Source organism: Perca flavescens, chromosome 5 (assembly GCF_004354835.1).
Source record: "Perca flavescens isolate YP-PL-M2 chromosome 5, PFLA_1.0, whole genome shotgun sequence".
NCBI classification, from domain to species: Eukaryota; Metazoa; Chordata; class Actinopteri; order Perciformes; family Percidae; genus Perca; species Perca flavescens.
Window position 1 is genome coordinate 28,389,518 of NC_041335.1, and position 17,348 is coordinate 28,406,865.

A 17,348-nucleotide genomic window follows, 5' to 3' on the forward strand; every position below is an offset into this window, starting at 1 on the left:
CCACCGCCAACCTCCCTCGGTCTGGGCCTCCACACAAGATCTTGCCTCGTGGGGTGTCCCTGATCATGCGAACGGTGAGGAATCATCCCAAAACCACAAGGGGGGAACTGATGAATCAACTGAAGGCAGCTGGGACCACAGTTACAAAAAAGAAACGGTTGGTAACACACACGCCGTCATGGATTGAAATCCTGCAGCGCACGCAAGGTCCCCCTGCTCAAGAAGAAACATGTACAGGCCCGCATGAAGTTCGCCATTCACCACCTGGACGACTCAGAAGAGGCCTGGAAGAAGGTGATGTGGTCAGATGAGACCAAAATAGAACTTTTGGCCTCAACTCAACTCGTAGTGTTTGGAGTGCAAAGAACACCGAGTACAACCCAAAGAACACCATCCCCACCGTCAAGCATGGTGGTGGCAACATCATGCTTTGGGGTGCTTTTCAGCCAAGGGGACGGGACAACTCCATCGTATTGAGGGGAGGATGGACGGGGCCATGTATCGTGGAATTCTGGACCGACATCTCCTTCCCTCAGTGAGAGAGCTGAAGATGGGTCGAGGATGGGTGTTTCAGCACGACAACGACCCTAAGCACACCGCCAAAGCAACAAAAGAGTGGCTGAAGAAGAAGCACATCAAGGTTCTGGAGTGGCCTAGCCAGTCTCCAGACCTGAACCGATTGAAAATCTTTGGAGGGAGCTTAAAATTGAGTTGCCAGGCGACAACCTCGGAACCTGAATGATTTGGAGGCTGTCTGCAGGGAGGGTGGGCCAACATCCCTGCCGAAATGTGCACAAACCTTGTCACCAACTATAAAAACCGTTTGACATCTGTGCTGGCCAATAATGGCTTTTCTACAAAATATTAACATGCTGTTTGTCCAGGGGGTCAAATACTTGTTTTTCCTCATCAGATGGTTATCAATTTTAATAAATTCATATGATGTGATTTTCTGGAATTTTCTTTGGAATTCTGTCTTTCACTGTTAGAATGTACATATGATTAAAATTGTAGATTTTTGCATTCTTTGTAAGTGGGCAAACCTGCAAAATCAGCAAGGGGTCAAATACTTATTTCCCCCACTGTATATATATATATATATATATATGAACTCCCCTTTTTATTGTATCTGCTCTTAAAAGACACTTCCTGAATGTAGTGGAGTCTGAACACAGCAGACAACAGACAAAAGGCAGAAAGTGGAAAATCAACAAGTGACATCGATTATGGTCTGTCACTGCACTGATGCAAAATTGTCCACGTCCGCATTGCGATGCATCGCTGAAATGATTAATTTCAGCACCCCTTGTAATGTAGCACCCCTTGTAATGGAGACTTGATAACTATTATATACGTATCAAAAAGTTATCTTCGACCAATCTTTTTCATTAGAGAACAGCAGCAGATTCTCTCACCTCCTTGTCGCTGTAGGAGATGTTGCGGATCTCATTCCAAGGGAAGGAGCACTTGGGTGTCAGCCTGTTGTCCGGCTCGTAGATGTGCAGACCCAGGGCATCCACACCCAGAAGAAGATCTGTTCCCTTTTTATTCTAAACCACATACAGCAGAGTAAGCAAAGCTTTTCTTTTATCCAAATGTAAAGGGACACTAGTGACCACACTTCCGGCCAACATTTATTTGTCCTTGCATTTAACAGAGGTGCCATTATGGTGGCTCTACTTGTCACAACTATTTGTTAGCGTTGAGCTGAACAATGCAGTTGCTGGGTATACTGTATATGCAGTCTGGGCTTGTTTGCTTGAAGGGTAATGCTACAGTGAATTACCTAATCTGAGGTTGACATATTTTAAAATATCTCAACCTTGAGAGAATGCCCTGAACAAGGCCCCTCAAATAAACTTCAGTTTAAGAGTTGTGACAGGTTTGCTTCCGCTATGACTCACGTGGAAAAGATGGTGTCAAATCGCAGTTGATTATGTACCCCCAAAACATACACATTTATTTAAAAATGCTCAAGATTCAAATAATGCATTCAACTAAGGGACAATTTAGAACAGGAGAGTCAGAGTGCTATTCCCCACTTCAATTCATAACACCACAGTGAAATTGGCATGCCTCTTAATCTCTCATAGAGGCTTACAGTACTTTGTAAAGATATAGCAAAGCAGCATTGGCTCACCCTGATTAAAAAGAAATTGATGCCATACATGTCCAGGTCCTGAGCTATTTTTAAGTACTCCATCTCAGCTTCATCCCTGGTTCAAAGACAGACACAGAGAGACAGAGATTGAGGGGGATCCAAGGGAATGGAGAAGAGAGGGAGGGAAGGGTGGGAGGAGAGGAGAGGAGAGAAGAGAAGAGGTGCAGAAGTGGAGAGAAAAAGGAGATCAGACCAGGTCATGCTTGATGGAAAAGATGCCTCAGAGACTAAATACTGTGATCGAGAAATCAAATGAACAAAACTCTTTTCTTATTCTCCTTCTGCAGCCTGGTTGGCAGATATGTTGTGATTTCAGGATCAACTCAGCAAAAAAAAAAATCATTAGCATACTTTGATGGTTGAGGAAAAATCAGGGCATGCTTCCGCCTTAACTTTTAATAACTTGCGGTTTGGATATGGGTGGTGGGAAATTGATGATTTAAGCTTCATCAAAGTTTAAAAAAGATAGCATTATGCCAAGTAAACAAATCTTAACTAGGTTGGACGCTGACTCGGTACATTCTGACTGTGGAGTGGATCAGAGGAAATTTTAATGGTAATGCTGTGGAAGTGTAAAGCATCAGAGTTGCACATGGCAAGTAAGTCAGTTACTTTGATGATGAAAGTTTAAAAATCAATGTATTATCAAGTTTAAAAATCAATGTATTATCAAGTTTAAAAAGAATATGAGCCAAAATAAAGAAGAAATTAACCTTTTATATTATTTTTAGTTTGTTCTTCTACGGCTGTTTGTGTTAACAACAATTAACATTTGAGAACTTCAACTGTTAATTGAATGAAAAAAAAAACGTGTGGAAAGGACAAAGAGTCTACAGCCACACTAGCAGCTCTTTGAGGCTGTGGTTTGGCACCTAAGTGCTTGGTACTAAATAGATCTTCAACAGGGGGTCCGTGACCCCTAGGGGGTCCTCAGAGTTAGTGCAGGGGGGCCACCAAACAATGTCAAAAAGTGCAGGGGGCCGGAAAAAAACCCAATGTCGAAAAACTATTTAAAACATCTCTTTTTGGACACAAACACACGGCCGGAGTAAACTCGAGCAAACAGCAGTTTTGTTGAAGTCACAGTGATTCACGGCAATGTGGTTTCCAGTGTGGTTCCAGTTTTTTAAAACTTCACGCAGACAGCGTTTGCTGTGATATATTAGATATATATTTATGGAAAAGCAGGCACAACAGTGGTTTCTATGCCCTGGTGACTGACTGACCAACTTTATTTCTACAGCACCTTTCAGCAACAAGGCAATTCAGTTACATTCCTTTGCACTTACAGTGGTGTGAAAAAAATGTTTGTCACACTTAAGTGTTTCGGAACATCAAACCAATTTAAACAATAGTCAAGGACAACACAAGTAAACACAAAATGCAATTTGTAAAAAGGTGTTTATCATTAAAGGGAAAAAAAATCCAAACCATCATGGCCCTGTCAGTGAAAAAGTGATTGCCCCTAAACCTTAACTGGTTGGGCCACCCTTAGCAGCAACAACTGCAACCAAGCGCGTTTGCGATAACGTGCAATGAGGCTTTTACAGTCGTCCTGGAGGAATTTTGACTCATCTTTGCAGAATTGTCCTAATTCAGTTACATTAGAGGGTTTTCGAGCATGAACGGCCTTTTAAGGTCATACCACAACATCTCAATAGGATTCAGGTCAGGACACAAACATTTTGTTTTTTCTTCACATTCGGTGGTGGACTGGTGTGTTTAGGATCACTGCAGAACCCAAGTTCGTTTCAGCTTGAGTACACGAACAGAGGTCCTTCAGGCAGAATTCATAGTTCCTTTTATCACGGCAAGTCTTCCAGGTCCTGAAGCAAAACAGCCCCAGACCATCACACTGCCACCACCATATTTTACAGTTGGTATAATGTTCTTTTTATGAAATGCAGTGTAACCTTCCAAAGAGTTCCACTTTTGTCGAGCAAACAGAAGTTTTCTTGGGGATCATCAAGATGTGTGATTCAGCTTTGATGTTCTTTTTGCTCAGCAGTGTTTTTCTTGAAGTGTGGTTCCAGTCTTTTTTTGGTGGAAAACCTTCAGGCAAGTGAGGCCTGCACAGCGTTGTTTGGGGTCTTTTGTGACCTATGGATTAGATATATATATACTGTTAGAAAGGCATTTGTGGATAATGGTCACTGTGGTTGCTGGATTGCTTTTGCTTTATACCCTTCAGACTGAGAAAAGCAGGCACAACAGTGGTTTCTATGCCCTGGTGACTGACTGACAGGCAGCTCCTGAGGTTGTGAACAGGCAAAATCAGGCCTTTAGAGAAATTTCTACAGCACCTTTCATGCAACAGGGGGCAAATTCATGGTTTACATTCCTTTGCAAATTGCATTTTGTGTTTAGTTCTCCATTGGTTTAGTTCAATGTTGACAACAGGGCAGTCACCAAGTTTATTGTTAAAGGTTTGTGTTCATTATGCAGTTTGCACTAAGGTTTGTTCATTTGCAGTTTCCTAATTTGCATTTTATTTTATTCAATATTAGCCTGTACACAATGTCATTTATTTATTATTTATTAAATGTTCATGTTGTGGCGAAAAGGTTTCTCTTTTTTTGTAAATGTTTAAAGTTTGGATTGATACCAATCCTGAGTATCTGACCGCACCCCTATAAAAAAGCATAACCACTTTTATTAATGTTACTCTGGGTAAGCAGTGTTACCAGATTTAATTTTGATAATTGTTTTAATACACAATTAAGGTGGAAAAGAAAAGTTTTGTGTTTAATGTATTTTTGAAATTGAGGTATCGAAATTGGCACCGGATCGAAAGATTTTGAACGATGCCGAGCCCTAGGTAAGGTAGCCACTATGGTAGCCATACAGTTCAGCTTAAGGATTCACTGTGCTTTCCACATGTATGTTTAACATTAAAACATGATGTATAAATGATATCCATTCATTTTCATCCATCTGGCCCGGTTTAATATGCAACTAAATTGTATACAGTATATGTAGTAGGGGGTCCCTACAGCATCTCTCTTTCAGTTAAGGGGTCTATGGCCTAAAAAACGTTGAAGACCCCTGAACTAAATGCTAGCATGCTCACAATGAGAATGTTAAAATGCTTATGTTTACCAGTTCTTAAGTTACCATGTTTACTGTCTTAGTTTTGCATATTAGCATGCTAACATTTGCTAATTAACACTAAACAGAGTACAGCTGAGGCTGATGGGAATGTCATTCATTTCGCAGGTATTTTGGTCATAAACCCTCAGTACTAGACAAATAAAACATTTGACCTGATGATGGCACTAGATGGAAATTCAAGGGATCACCGAAACCATTGCAACTCATCTTGAGGGGGACATGACAATCCATCCAATAGTTGTCAAGACATTTCATCACAAAGGTGAACCTTGTGGTGGTGCGGGAGGAAAAGTCAAGGCATCACCAATGTCTCTTGGATATATCTTCAAGGAACCATAAATGTACAGTATGTAACAAATGTCATGACAAGCCATCAGCATCAGTGAGTGAGTCAATTATCACTTTTCCAAGTGCAGTTCAGTTTGCTAGCTTTTAGAACTCACTTTCCAGCCCAAACCTCCCCACCCACGGGACTTTTAAGACACTCCACATCCCTCACACTTACTCGCTGTCAATTTTTCAATAAGCTTAGCTTAGTGATGGAGCAAAGTGCAACAGAACAACTGATTTTCATTCTTGTGTCATTTTAGATTTATGAAAGCAATTCCAGCAACATTTTATAGTCCTTTTCACTATGATATACTGTATTTACTCCTTACCAAATTATTCTCTTTTAAAAAATAGCTACCGATATGTTAATTGTGCTTTTCTTATGAAAATTCATGTTATTTGATTTAATTCATGAGTTAAAGGCTGTGGTAAGTGGTGCCATTTGGTGCATTTTCTCAACTAAAAATGTTCATCCTGTGGATTCATCAATGCTGCTTTTAAAAACTTTAATGAGAGTCTTTTTGCATCTCGCTGCCAAAATGGACTTAAGTTTTAACTTAAACATTTCTTGTAGAACCAAGTTTTAAGAACATCCTACGTGAACTTATGATGGAAATGTGCTGATGACTTCACAGCGGTACAGTTTGGTGCAGCACATTTTACCTCGTCCTGCCCCTGTGCTCTGCATAACAGGCTGTGATCCTCTCCTCCCACATTTCTGCAGTCATCTGGTACAAGTTAATAACCTGAAATGGGAAGAGGCAAACATATATATACATGAATGCAATGCATGCAGATAATACAGTGCATACTGGATCATATTGCAGATATAGGCCTAGATAATAAGACATATGTATACATCTTTTTTGTATTTATTTATTTTTTATTTATTTATTTTGAGCATGTATATAGCAGTTGTTGAAAACATAGCCAACACAATTTAAAAAAAAAAGGTAAAAAAGAGGAAGAGATGACATAATTTCATTAGAAAACTTCCTTAATTTACATGTGCGAAAAGGAGTAGGAAGAAGAGTAAATTTATTTAATCCTACCCCTTAATAATGAAATCATTATTTACAAAAACGCTATAGTGAGAGCTTGGCATACTTGTCAGTTATGACACCCATAGTTTCACAAGTTACAGTTAAATAAAGTACATACTGTATTGTATGTATGTATCTTGTCTATTAATGACATGACTAGTATCTTCACTAGCAATGACAATAAGTAAACCCAGCTGTGACTCACCCTCTTTGGAAGCAGTTCCTCCTTAGCCAAGAAGCCAGGTTTGTGGACACTGGGGTCGTAGTCTTCGTACTGCAAAGTACAGCAAAAGTGCCAAAAGGATTAAAATCACTCCAAACTAATGGACGTTATCCACCTTCCGTCCAATAACAGGCCAGACTATGCCTCTCCTGGGAGCAATTCATAAGATGAAACTACAGCGCGTGTAAGAAAAGGGTCCGTTGGAGAATGAATGGAGGCTGGTCTGCCATGAGGTCATTAATGTGCACCGCACACACAGTGGCCCAGTTGGTGGGAGACGGTGTAAATGATGCTATTAGAGATATCTCAGAGAGAACCGAGACGGATTTCTTATCATCACAGAGCCGGGATACAAATTATAACATGCATGTTTGAGAACAGATATGGATGGATTAGGCATGACTGGGTGGCGGTTGGGAATTTCCTTTGGGCTACTGTAAAACTAGTGAAAGGATATGAATTATACATGCAGCTACTGTTTAAAAAAAAGTGGTCTATGACTGTAGATTTATGAAAGTAGGTTAACTTCAACATACCTATATCTGTGCATTTCTGTATGCTATGCTCTGTGCATGTTTTCCTTGGCACTGTGACTATTGTTTGCTGTTATTGTGTCGTTAAAATTATTTGTTTCACTTAGGTAGGCAACCTTTATATATTTGTAACACTTTTGCATTTTTTCCACAGAACTCTTGGAGCACCAGGGTATTCAAGAGACAGAATTGTGTGAAAATTATACAGACAAATGTAGTATTACTGTGAAAATTTAATTTCATCAAAAAGTCTTAACATTTTAGGCTCATGCTGTATGTGTGAGATTTATATGACATCCTTAGTAAGTAGTCAGGTCAATCTTTTTGGAAAACAGTTTTAAGGGCACCCTCTAAGAGTGCTTAAACTCAAGAGTGAAAGCAAATTGACTGTTGAACTTTTGTTCAAAACAATAGGTATAAGAAAAAGCCTGACACCAAAAAATCATACCTCTTCTCATGGATTTCTCCCTCTATAACTATCAAACCTTTTAGTTATACCTTTGTGGAAAATAGGTAGTCTTCGAAAGACTCGCTCAGAATTTGATTGTGAGCCTGGCACCAAGATATGACATTACTCCTGAGGTTTCAGATAGCTAAAAAACCTTCTGGTCAGTGTCATTGCAATTACCCGAAGGTGAGAAAAATATACACAAAAAAGACATTGTCTCACAAAAATGGAAAGGGAGTGCATTGATTGTTGTTTATAATGGGGGACTTTTGAAAATTTGCACATAATAAATTAGAAGCATTTGACCACTTTTGTCATTCTAAATAACTAACTCATTCTATGTTGTGTTGTTGTGTTTCTAGCGTTATTTTTATTATGAGTTTTAATTAGGGCCCGAGCGCCGACAGCGGCGAAGGCCCTAATTCATATGAGTGTTTGAGTGTTCAGCGATGAACAAAGAAGTTGTTGTAACTTGAGTGTACGTTGTCGTATCTGCCCGAAATTTTTCACAATTGACAAGGGTCCATGCCTGAGGACACCTACAGGCCAACATTAACTTTTGGTCATAGCGCCCCCCGCTGGCAACAGGAAATCTGCCTTATATGACAAACATCATCCGATTTGCATGAAACTCAGAATGTGTGGTCTACGTGTGATACTATATATAATAATATAATATATAATATGGCCACGCCCACTTACTCAGGCCACGCCCCCTTTCATAACATTTGAACCGTTTAAGGTAGAGTCTTGTGTGAGGTGTCATTGAACTCAGCAGAGACTTCGTTTTTAATTGTTGATGGTTTGACCCGCCCCCTATGCTTAAGCCCCGCCCCCTTTCATAACTAATGACCCGATTGATGTAAACCCTTGTGTGAGGTATCATTGAACTCAGCAGAGACTTCCTTCTTCATTGGTGATGGTTTGGCCCGCCCCCTGTGCTTAAGACACGCCCCCTTTCACAGCTAATGAACCGCATGACGTAGAATCTTGTGTGAGGTATCGTTGTACTCGGCGGGAAGTTCCCTTTTCATTGTTGACGATTCGCGGCGTCTGAGTGCCGCGCAAATGCGCAGTCGCAAGGAGCGGCGTCCGCCGGTAACCCTGACGCGCGCAGAAGCGCAAGGGCCCATCCATCGCTGCTCGCAGCTTTAATTGCGACAGTTGATATTGCGATGACAATAAAAAAAGATATATTGTGCAGCGCTAGTTAATATTTACACTTTCTGTATGTATTCACAGTGTTACCCATGTGAGATACGAATTTGAAGTGAAAGTGAGTGACAGATAAAAACCGATAAAAGAAAACCTGTTTTTAGATCTACACTTTTAAAAATGATATCTCTTCTGAGTTGCACTACATGCCTGCAAATTGTGACTAAAATGACATGTCTCTCCAGCTAGCAGTAAAATTGGCTATTTCATTTTCTTTCCATGTGTCTCATTGTCTCTCATGGTAATGCTGGCTCACCCAAGCTGTGGTGGGCATCAATATTATGTCAGTTGAGTCAGATGAGTGAAGCAGGATTTATATAATCTCCAGGAGGCAAGGATGACAAATTCCATGAGTATTAACATATTGTGTGATCCAGATTGAAACTAAAAAGTGCAACCTCTGTTGAGCTTTTTGCTGTTTACACAAATTGGAAATATATCTTGTATATATATGCTGTGAGGTGAAATAAAAGAAAAACATTGGCATACAGCTACAGAGTAAACATACTGGAGCCTAAATGCTGCCTCATTCAACTTTCAAATATTAAGTTTGGTATAAATCTTGTTGTAAAACACAGTGATTTCCACCAGTGTCATTCATTCCTATTAGCCTGTCATGTCCCTCCACACTCAGCTGGACAAGCAGCTCCACGCCCTCAGTGGCGTTTTGGCTGAGGGAGCCAACCTCACTCCAGTACTCGACCTCTATGCCAGAGTGACTCCCTTTGCATTTTTCCTAACTGGTTGTTTCTTGAAATTCCCTGTCAACACCTCCTTGAAGCACTACACCCACTCTGAAAACAAAGCAGGAGGCACTGAAACCTCTGCAGACACACCAAGGCTGAACTATATACTCACAGAGCGTACACATACAAATATCCAGCCAAAAATTAGTATGTTTATTTTTTAATCAGATGACTTATAACATTTTATACATTATCAAAGGGGTTTTCTCACCTCTTGGGAATTTTGTTTATTTGCTGTCTTAGAGAGGGTTTATAAAAAAAAAAAAATCTGTTAAACATTTTTAAAAGTTAAAAAGCATTTATCAAGCATTACTTTTAAAAACACCCATTTTCCTGAAATAATTGTAAGGAAGTCAGTTAGAGAACTGGTACACACACAAATTTCTCCAGTATTCCTTACTTGTATTATCCCCTCTATTCATGACTGCTCTGTAATTTATACAAGGTAACGTTAGTTTTTCTGGCTTCCTAATGCGTTTGTTATGAATTATATGCCACTTCTTGCTCCGACTGGAAACTGATTACACACCCACACACACACACACAAATTCTGTGCGCGACTGTACATGCCTGAACAAAGATATAATTCATATTTACTTTTTTTTAAATATCTTTTTTATAAACATGAATGCCATCTTGGAATATGCTTTTACCCCCTCTTTATTGCTGTTTTCAGGCTGGCATAATCATGATTAAAGATGAGCTCAGGTAACAAAGTAGATCCCACTGTGTGATACAGACAATATCACGGGCTACACATTGGCGCTGCAAAAAAACAACTTGTGATGAGAGAAAGAGAAGGGAAAGCCTGCCAAAAACCTCTCAGCAGCTGCACTGCTAAACAAGTACCTGTCTCCCCTTCACAACACCAATATACTCACATTGGCTCTAATCAAAGTGGACTGCTGATTAAATGAAAACAGATTGTGACCCCATATTTTTTGCTGTTTCCAGACTGATGTGCTGACAGCAGAGAGCACAAGTCCCATGCTCAAAATTAGATTTGCTGATTTTACTCTATCCGCACAGTCTCATCTAAACGAGGCCTGTTAAATTGGCATGGGAAAGGCGAGTCTCTGAGGGCTCTTGGCCAGACCTTTGAGGTGGAGCTCCAGTCTCACTAGACCCTGTCCGCCTGTCAAAAAGCTCCACCTCACTCTCCCTATCTTTTTCTTGGGGATTTCAGAGAGATGGGATCCTTCAACCAAAACCACTAAGATCACTGGAGGTTTATTAAGGGAGCTTTTTCCTGTGAACTGATTTCCATAGACTTCAGGTAACTGAAGGTTTGATCCTCAACCAATAAATCGCTTAGAAATTTTAAACAGTGCACATTCATAGAGGATAATGCAGTTTATAGTGCTCATAAAGTATGCTTAATGCTTAAAGAGCAACTAAACCCCACAGTTTTGGCTATGGTGCCTCTACCCAGGAAAGTATCAACACAGGCAGTGTTGGGAAGGGGGCTGAAGCCCCACCCACTCACCGCTCTGTGACCTTAGGAGCTCCAGAGTCAAGAGCATTGACTGTAGAAAATACAGAATGTACATACCGGTAGTCTCTGGGACGTCACCTATAGGTTTCTAAAGAGCCAAACTAAAGCAGTCAGCAACTTGGCAGTGCCTGACATTGGCTAAACCAAAAATGGGCAAAGAGGTGGAGCGTGAACAGAGCTGAGGCAGTCCGAATGAAGCCTACAGTTTATGCTCTTCTTCCCTGGTCTTGCAACAGGCCGTTTGCCGCTTTGTCAGGAGACGTTGGTTTTTAAGGAAGGGGGAGGGGGGGGATTGGTTGTCTGGTGAGGAAAGCCAGCACCATAAATGTCACCCAGCACCAGATCAGCCAATAGAAACATTCAATTGCAATAGCCAGGTTTCAACCAGTTGCAAGCAACTATGCACGTTTTGAACACAATATATAGAATTCAAATTCTTTGCACTCAAATATCAAGATTGGGACCTGGATTCATCAACAACACTACTAACTATCCATATACATTGGTTTTCAGCAACAACAAAAAGTGGCCAATCTTAACCCAACCCAAAGGGAAGGATTCACAATTTTTTTAGCAGAACACCACATCCTTCAACTTGGAGGTGTTTTCCCTCATCTCTACTTCCTTTAACTGTACACTGTTTGTCACAGCCCAAGGATGTCATAACTTCATCAGTGGCAAGAATGCAATGTAGATGTAATCCCGAGGTCACCAAACTGAACACTCTCCATTATTTGGCTGCATCTCTGAAGTAGCTATAGTATTGTCACTTCAACTAAATGGGATTGTGGTGATTTTATTTATTTGAGATTGTCTGCTACCTGCAGATCTGCTGGGAGGCTGCAGAGGTGATTGTTCTGCATTTTAGTTACTTAAAAGGCTACTTCCAGAGCACCTGGTGTCCTGGGCTTTACATTACGGTAAAAGCATTTTATTCAAGGCCCTGTAGCACTCCCAATAATTTAGAAACAAACAATACCAAAACTAGGTGAAGGCAGTTTAGGTGTTATGTGCGCTTCTCTATTTCTTATTAGGACTCATACAGCAGAGTTCTGGATCAATTGTGGCAGATCTATGTCTTTTTTTGGAGAAACCAGATGAGAAGATCACAGTAGTCAATAAAACATGCAGTCTCTCTGTTTTAAGAGAGAAAGAGGTGCAGTATACCTTTTTCAGATGATGAAAAAACAAATGAAAGTATTGTCCACAAAATGAATTACATATGAAGCACCACAGGTTATTACAGATTTTTTTTAAATAGATAGTCATTTACAGCCACAAAGAAATCACAACCCAAAATGTAAGGAGGGTAAACCAGGCGAGGACAGTTACAGACGTAAACATTCCCTCAATCACTATCAACTCATTTGAACTTAACCAATTTGAATGATGATGTGATGCTCAGAATAAGGTTTATTCTGTTGTCACAGTATTCTCTATAGTGGCTTCTCTGTGCTGGCATGGGCGTGAAAACCTGACCAAAAATTGCTGGGTCTACACTGTTTTTCTTTAAAAAAACATTGCCGCAGTTACAGAAAGCGCCCTGTTGTAATAAATTATTCACAACTGTTAGCACCTCATCAGACCAATAATTTTAAATAAAATATGGTTGAGGAGGAGAAGAAGTTGTCATGCTAATTTTTAAGTAAAGATAAATAAAACATTAAAGAAGATGAATGGATGTGGGTACTGATCTTGCTGGAAAATAACTGAGAATAAGATCTTCAGTTCCAAAAAGAGCACTAACCTTGGCATGGACGGCGTAGGAGGCCAGCAGCACAGAGGCCTCAGGTGGACAGTGAATCTCCTCCTCGAGGATCTTCTTCTTCACCTGAGGAGTTATCAAATAAGATCAGCTTTGAGGCACTAGTACCGGTAATTTTGCGATGCACGTATCCACCTGGATAACAAAAGCCCTCTTTATTGCACCTAACACAAATATCTTTTAGGAATGAACCATGCAGCTTATGTATATTTTGTGCCATTTATGTGCCACTGAAGACATAAGGCTGGGTATTGGGAGAAAACTATCTAACGTCTACAGCCTTATATAAATCAGGACATCTGTTCTTTGTCTTCAGTTTGATTGTTACATCTCCTTTAAAGTGATTTCCACAAGAGGAACACAACAATTCTTGTAAGATGAAGGACCTGTATCAGATTGAAAGGTGATCGTACTTGACTCAAACACTTGATACCTTAGAGAGAAGAGTGCAGGGGGAAAAAACAACTTTCTGACAAATGTGCTTATGACAGCCAGAAGTTTATTCCCTTAATTCCACTTTTAAAAATCCCACAGGAACCGTATACAGCTAAAACCAATTTTCAGTAGCCACAAAATCTAGTTATAATATGCTGCAAACTGAATAAATAAACGTCCAGCTACCACTGCTAAAGTACACTGGGTTGCTCATTTTAGAGAGGTCTGGAACAGTACAAACTGTGCCAAATAAATATTGTAAGACTTAAGTATCATAGCCACGTGGGGACCTATTAGACACTGGACCAAAAACTATCTACCTAAGCCAACATCATTTCACATGATCATTAAGCTGCTCCAAGAATATCTGCTTGCTAGTGAGCAGAGTATAATGACATGACAGAAATGCGTGAATCCTTGAAAAGTGGCAAATCATAATTAGAGAGCGCCGCCCATTTTTATAATTCATGCTTTTGTCTGTGCCCCCACAGAGACTAGATAGCTGATTATATGTGTGTGAATACACTCCAGTCAGTAAGAGCGACACATTCAAAGTTTAGTTCTCCAGTCTATGGCTTATGGAAAGAGTGGAGTTGACTTTCATGGATCCCAGTAATAACATGAATTCTTAAAATGAGTGGCAATCCCCTTTAACAAGCTCCCAACAGATTAAAGTGCTACATCTCGCAAGGTGTCACTACCCAAGCTCCGTCACCTGTCAAACTAATGGAATCACAAACTTGCAAAACTAGATATAAACCACAAAGCCGGACTGCAAGGTTAGATGGTGCAAACGTGCTTCAGCTGTAGTGGGCAATTTAATGCGTTATCCTTATCCTTATCATTTGCAAAGGTAGTCGTGCTGTCTTCGCTTGTTTTGAAATGTGTTTACAAATGAGACCATGTTGTTGCTAAGATTGCAGGCCGAGGTGACGAAGGTGTGCATGTGTCTGTTTGTGTAATTGGTCTAAAGTGTGTGAGGGGTGTGAGGGGTGTGTGTGTGTGTGTGTGTGTGTGTGTGTGTGTGTGTGTGTGTGTGTGTGTGTGTGTGTGTGTGTGTGTGTGTGTGTTTGTATCCGGGTCGGTGATCATATCTGATAAGCACTAATCCAGCTGTCATGCCTGTGACACTATCTGAACAGAGGCCTGCTACTGACATTATGGGAATTAATGAGAGCAAAGTAATAAGGAGACGGGCGATGCAAGGCACTACACATTTGTATTCTTCTCCCCCTTGTAGCTGTGCACCGCTTTAACTGTTGAGTAATTTGTCAGCTGTAGTCTTTTTTTTTTTTTTTTAACAAGGTTTCCTTCTGAAATAAATAAATTGCTTCAACCTACCTCTAAACGGATTAAGGACACAGAGAGACATTTTTTATATGCCTTAAGTAGATAAGCGCCTCTATCTAAATGTTGAGGAACACAAGCACACTGCGGTCTCAAACCATACAACTAAACCAGCACAATGGGCTATGAGTGCTATGATGAGTGCTATGAGGGATGAGCATCCCATGGACAATATGTCATTAACTTGGCCAGTAACTAAACCCTTAAAGCCTAATTGGTAATTGATAGATGTGGCTGTGGCACTGGACGATCGGAGCACAGTTACAAATCTCATTTCTTGCGAGGAGAATGGTGTGGCAGGCTGCACAGGAATTCCCCGGAGAGTATTAAGTGGAGAGAAAGGGCAGCGGTAATATGTTGTGCATTGATTCCACATGGCTGCACACAATCAGACCGGGACAATGGAAAAAGTATATTACAGAGTGCTCGGCTCAACAACTTGTCAGAAACTCTGTGGACGCGTGCCCCCTGTTGGCACCCGGTCAGAATAGTAAGGAAGACGCAGCTACAGATAGCGCATCAGCCAAATAGTGTGCAATGGTGAAAATGGATAATCCTAAATTTACAGAGCATTTTGAAGGCTTTTAAGTGTTAAAGATCTCACACACCTATTTTTAAAAGCATTTATTTCAAACCATCTAGTTCCTCAGAAAGATGGCACCCATTTCTAAGCTTTTTTTTTTTCTCTTGAAGTCTTGAACACAGCACCCCTCTGGGAAGATTACGATCAAGGAGAGAGAGGTTTTGAAGAAAAAAAAGTGTCCGCCCACTAGACAGCCACTAGGCAGTAATCCACAGATTCTTGAGAGGCATGTTGGATTTCAGGTTTACCTGTAAGCCCGCAGCAATTTCAACTTAGACCGCAGCAGAGAAAAAAGAGAATGTGTCAGTCAACATAAGTGTACAAAGAACCTTATTCTAATGCCTTCATGGCATGATAGGCACAAATGAAATAGATAAGACGACGACAAGGTAAGTATATAAAGAGCAAATCCAGAGTATAATAAGAGAATCATTTTCAATCTGATTAACCATGAAATGATGAAAACAAAACTCTTAATATTATGTATAGTTTTACCTGTAGAAAGAAAAGATGTTGTGTGATATCTTGCACTAGCTCCTCCTCAGCATTTTCAGGGTAAAACTTGGCCAGAAAGTAAAGGGTGATTGGTTCCTCCTTTGGTACTTCCTGATCCAGAACCTATGACATTGAACCAAAGAAATCAATATTTGCATTTGCATACGTTCCCTCTTCATGCTCGCTACGTCTTAATCAAAAATGTTTATATGGCTCATGGCTGTTACAAGACCAGTAAAACATTAGAATCACTTACCCTCTTTTCCATTTTCAGCCAAGCAACTGTGTCCTTGATGTTGTACTGGAGCCCAAAAAACCATGTCTCCCTCAGTCCCAGAGTCCGGCACACAAAGTCAAAAAGGTCTTTACCTTTCCACTTGACCTAAAATACAAAATGTTTTAATAAAAAAAAGACGTGGCATCTGTGGCTTCTGGTATCCTTTTAACCATCGGTGCTCATGGAAGGGAATATCATTTTTACAAAATGTTTTAATCTTATACAATTTTCTCAGAAGAGAAAAGCTGAAAATGCTGAATTACTGTACCAGAACTTGTTTAATTAATATATCCGCAGGATACAAAAGTCAGTCTGTTAGAGTTAAATACAGAGAAAAGAAGCACTTAATTCTTTATAGGGTTAACTATCAGCAGGCATTCATATGATGCTGTGTCTACTGAATCCAGACATACTAGCATTTCCATCATAACGTCAGTCTGTGGTTGAAAGCAGAGAACCATACATGTTCTCCTCATCCAGCTGAGAGCTATGAAGCAGGCATATCAGGTGCAAATATCCAATTATGATTGCTTTCATCTCAAGCTTTTAAGCTAGATCAGGGTGCAAGCTTCTGTCAAGTGCATTCAAGGTTAGCATGAAGAAAACAAAACTGTTGGGTTAATTCAATTCAATTCAATTTTATTTATAGTATCAAATCATAACAAGAGTTATCTCAAGACACTTCACAGACAGAGTAGGTCTAGACCACATTCTATAATTTACAAAGACCCAACAATTCCAGTAATTCATGGTTAAAAACTGATAGAAATGAGGAAATCACCTCCACCATGCAGCGGGAATGGCAACTAGTAGGGACAATAAAAAAATGCTATGCAAGAGGAATGAACATTTAGTCTGTATGACCAATGCCCGTTAAATGCTATTTACAAAACCCATAATTGATACAATTATCATCCCAGCACAAAAAATAGAAACCTGCAACTAACATTATGCTGCTCTGTGTAATTACCAACTGCGAACTTTGGTGGGGTTCCTCCCCTTTAAATACAGAGGTGGTGTCTGCAAGTCATTTTGATGCCTGTTAGTTCTGATATATCATCAACCAAATCAAAAGCTAAACCAAAAACACTGCAAGAAGGCCAAAAATACATATGGAAACCAGCATAAAGTGTGTTTTTTA

General features: G+C 40.1%; 1 protein-coding gene across 1 annotated transcript in view; it reads right to left on the reverse strand.

The window, feature by feature from the left end:
• The window catches only part of nf2a (NF2, moesin-ezrin-radixin like (MERLIN) tumor suppressor a), a 33,509-nt gene that overhangs the window by 14,961 nt on the left and 1,200 nt on the right, over positions 1-17,348 (reverse strand). Inside the window, exons 2-8 of the mRNA XM_028577362.1 lie at positions 16,187-16,312; positions 15,931-16,053; positions 13,053-13,136; positions 6,851-6,919; positions 6,266-6,348; positions 2,141-2,216; positions 1,416-1,550 (exon numbers count right to left, since the gene is read on the reverse strand). Coding sequence (XP_028433163.1) covers positions 1,416-1,550; positions 2,141-2,216; positions 6,266-6,348; positions 6,851-6,919; positions 13,053-13,136; positions 15,931-16,053; positions 16,187-16,312 — 696 coding nt within the window. The remainder of the gene's footprint in view (positions 1-1,415; positions 1,551-2,140; positions 2,217-6,265; positions 6,349-6,850; positions 6,920-13,052; positions 13,137-15,930; positions 16,054-16,186; positions 16,313-17,348) is intronic.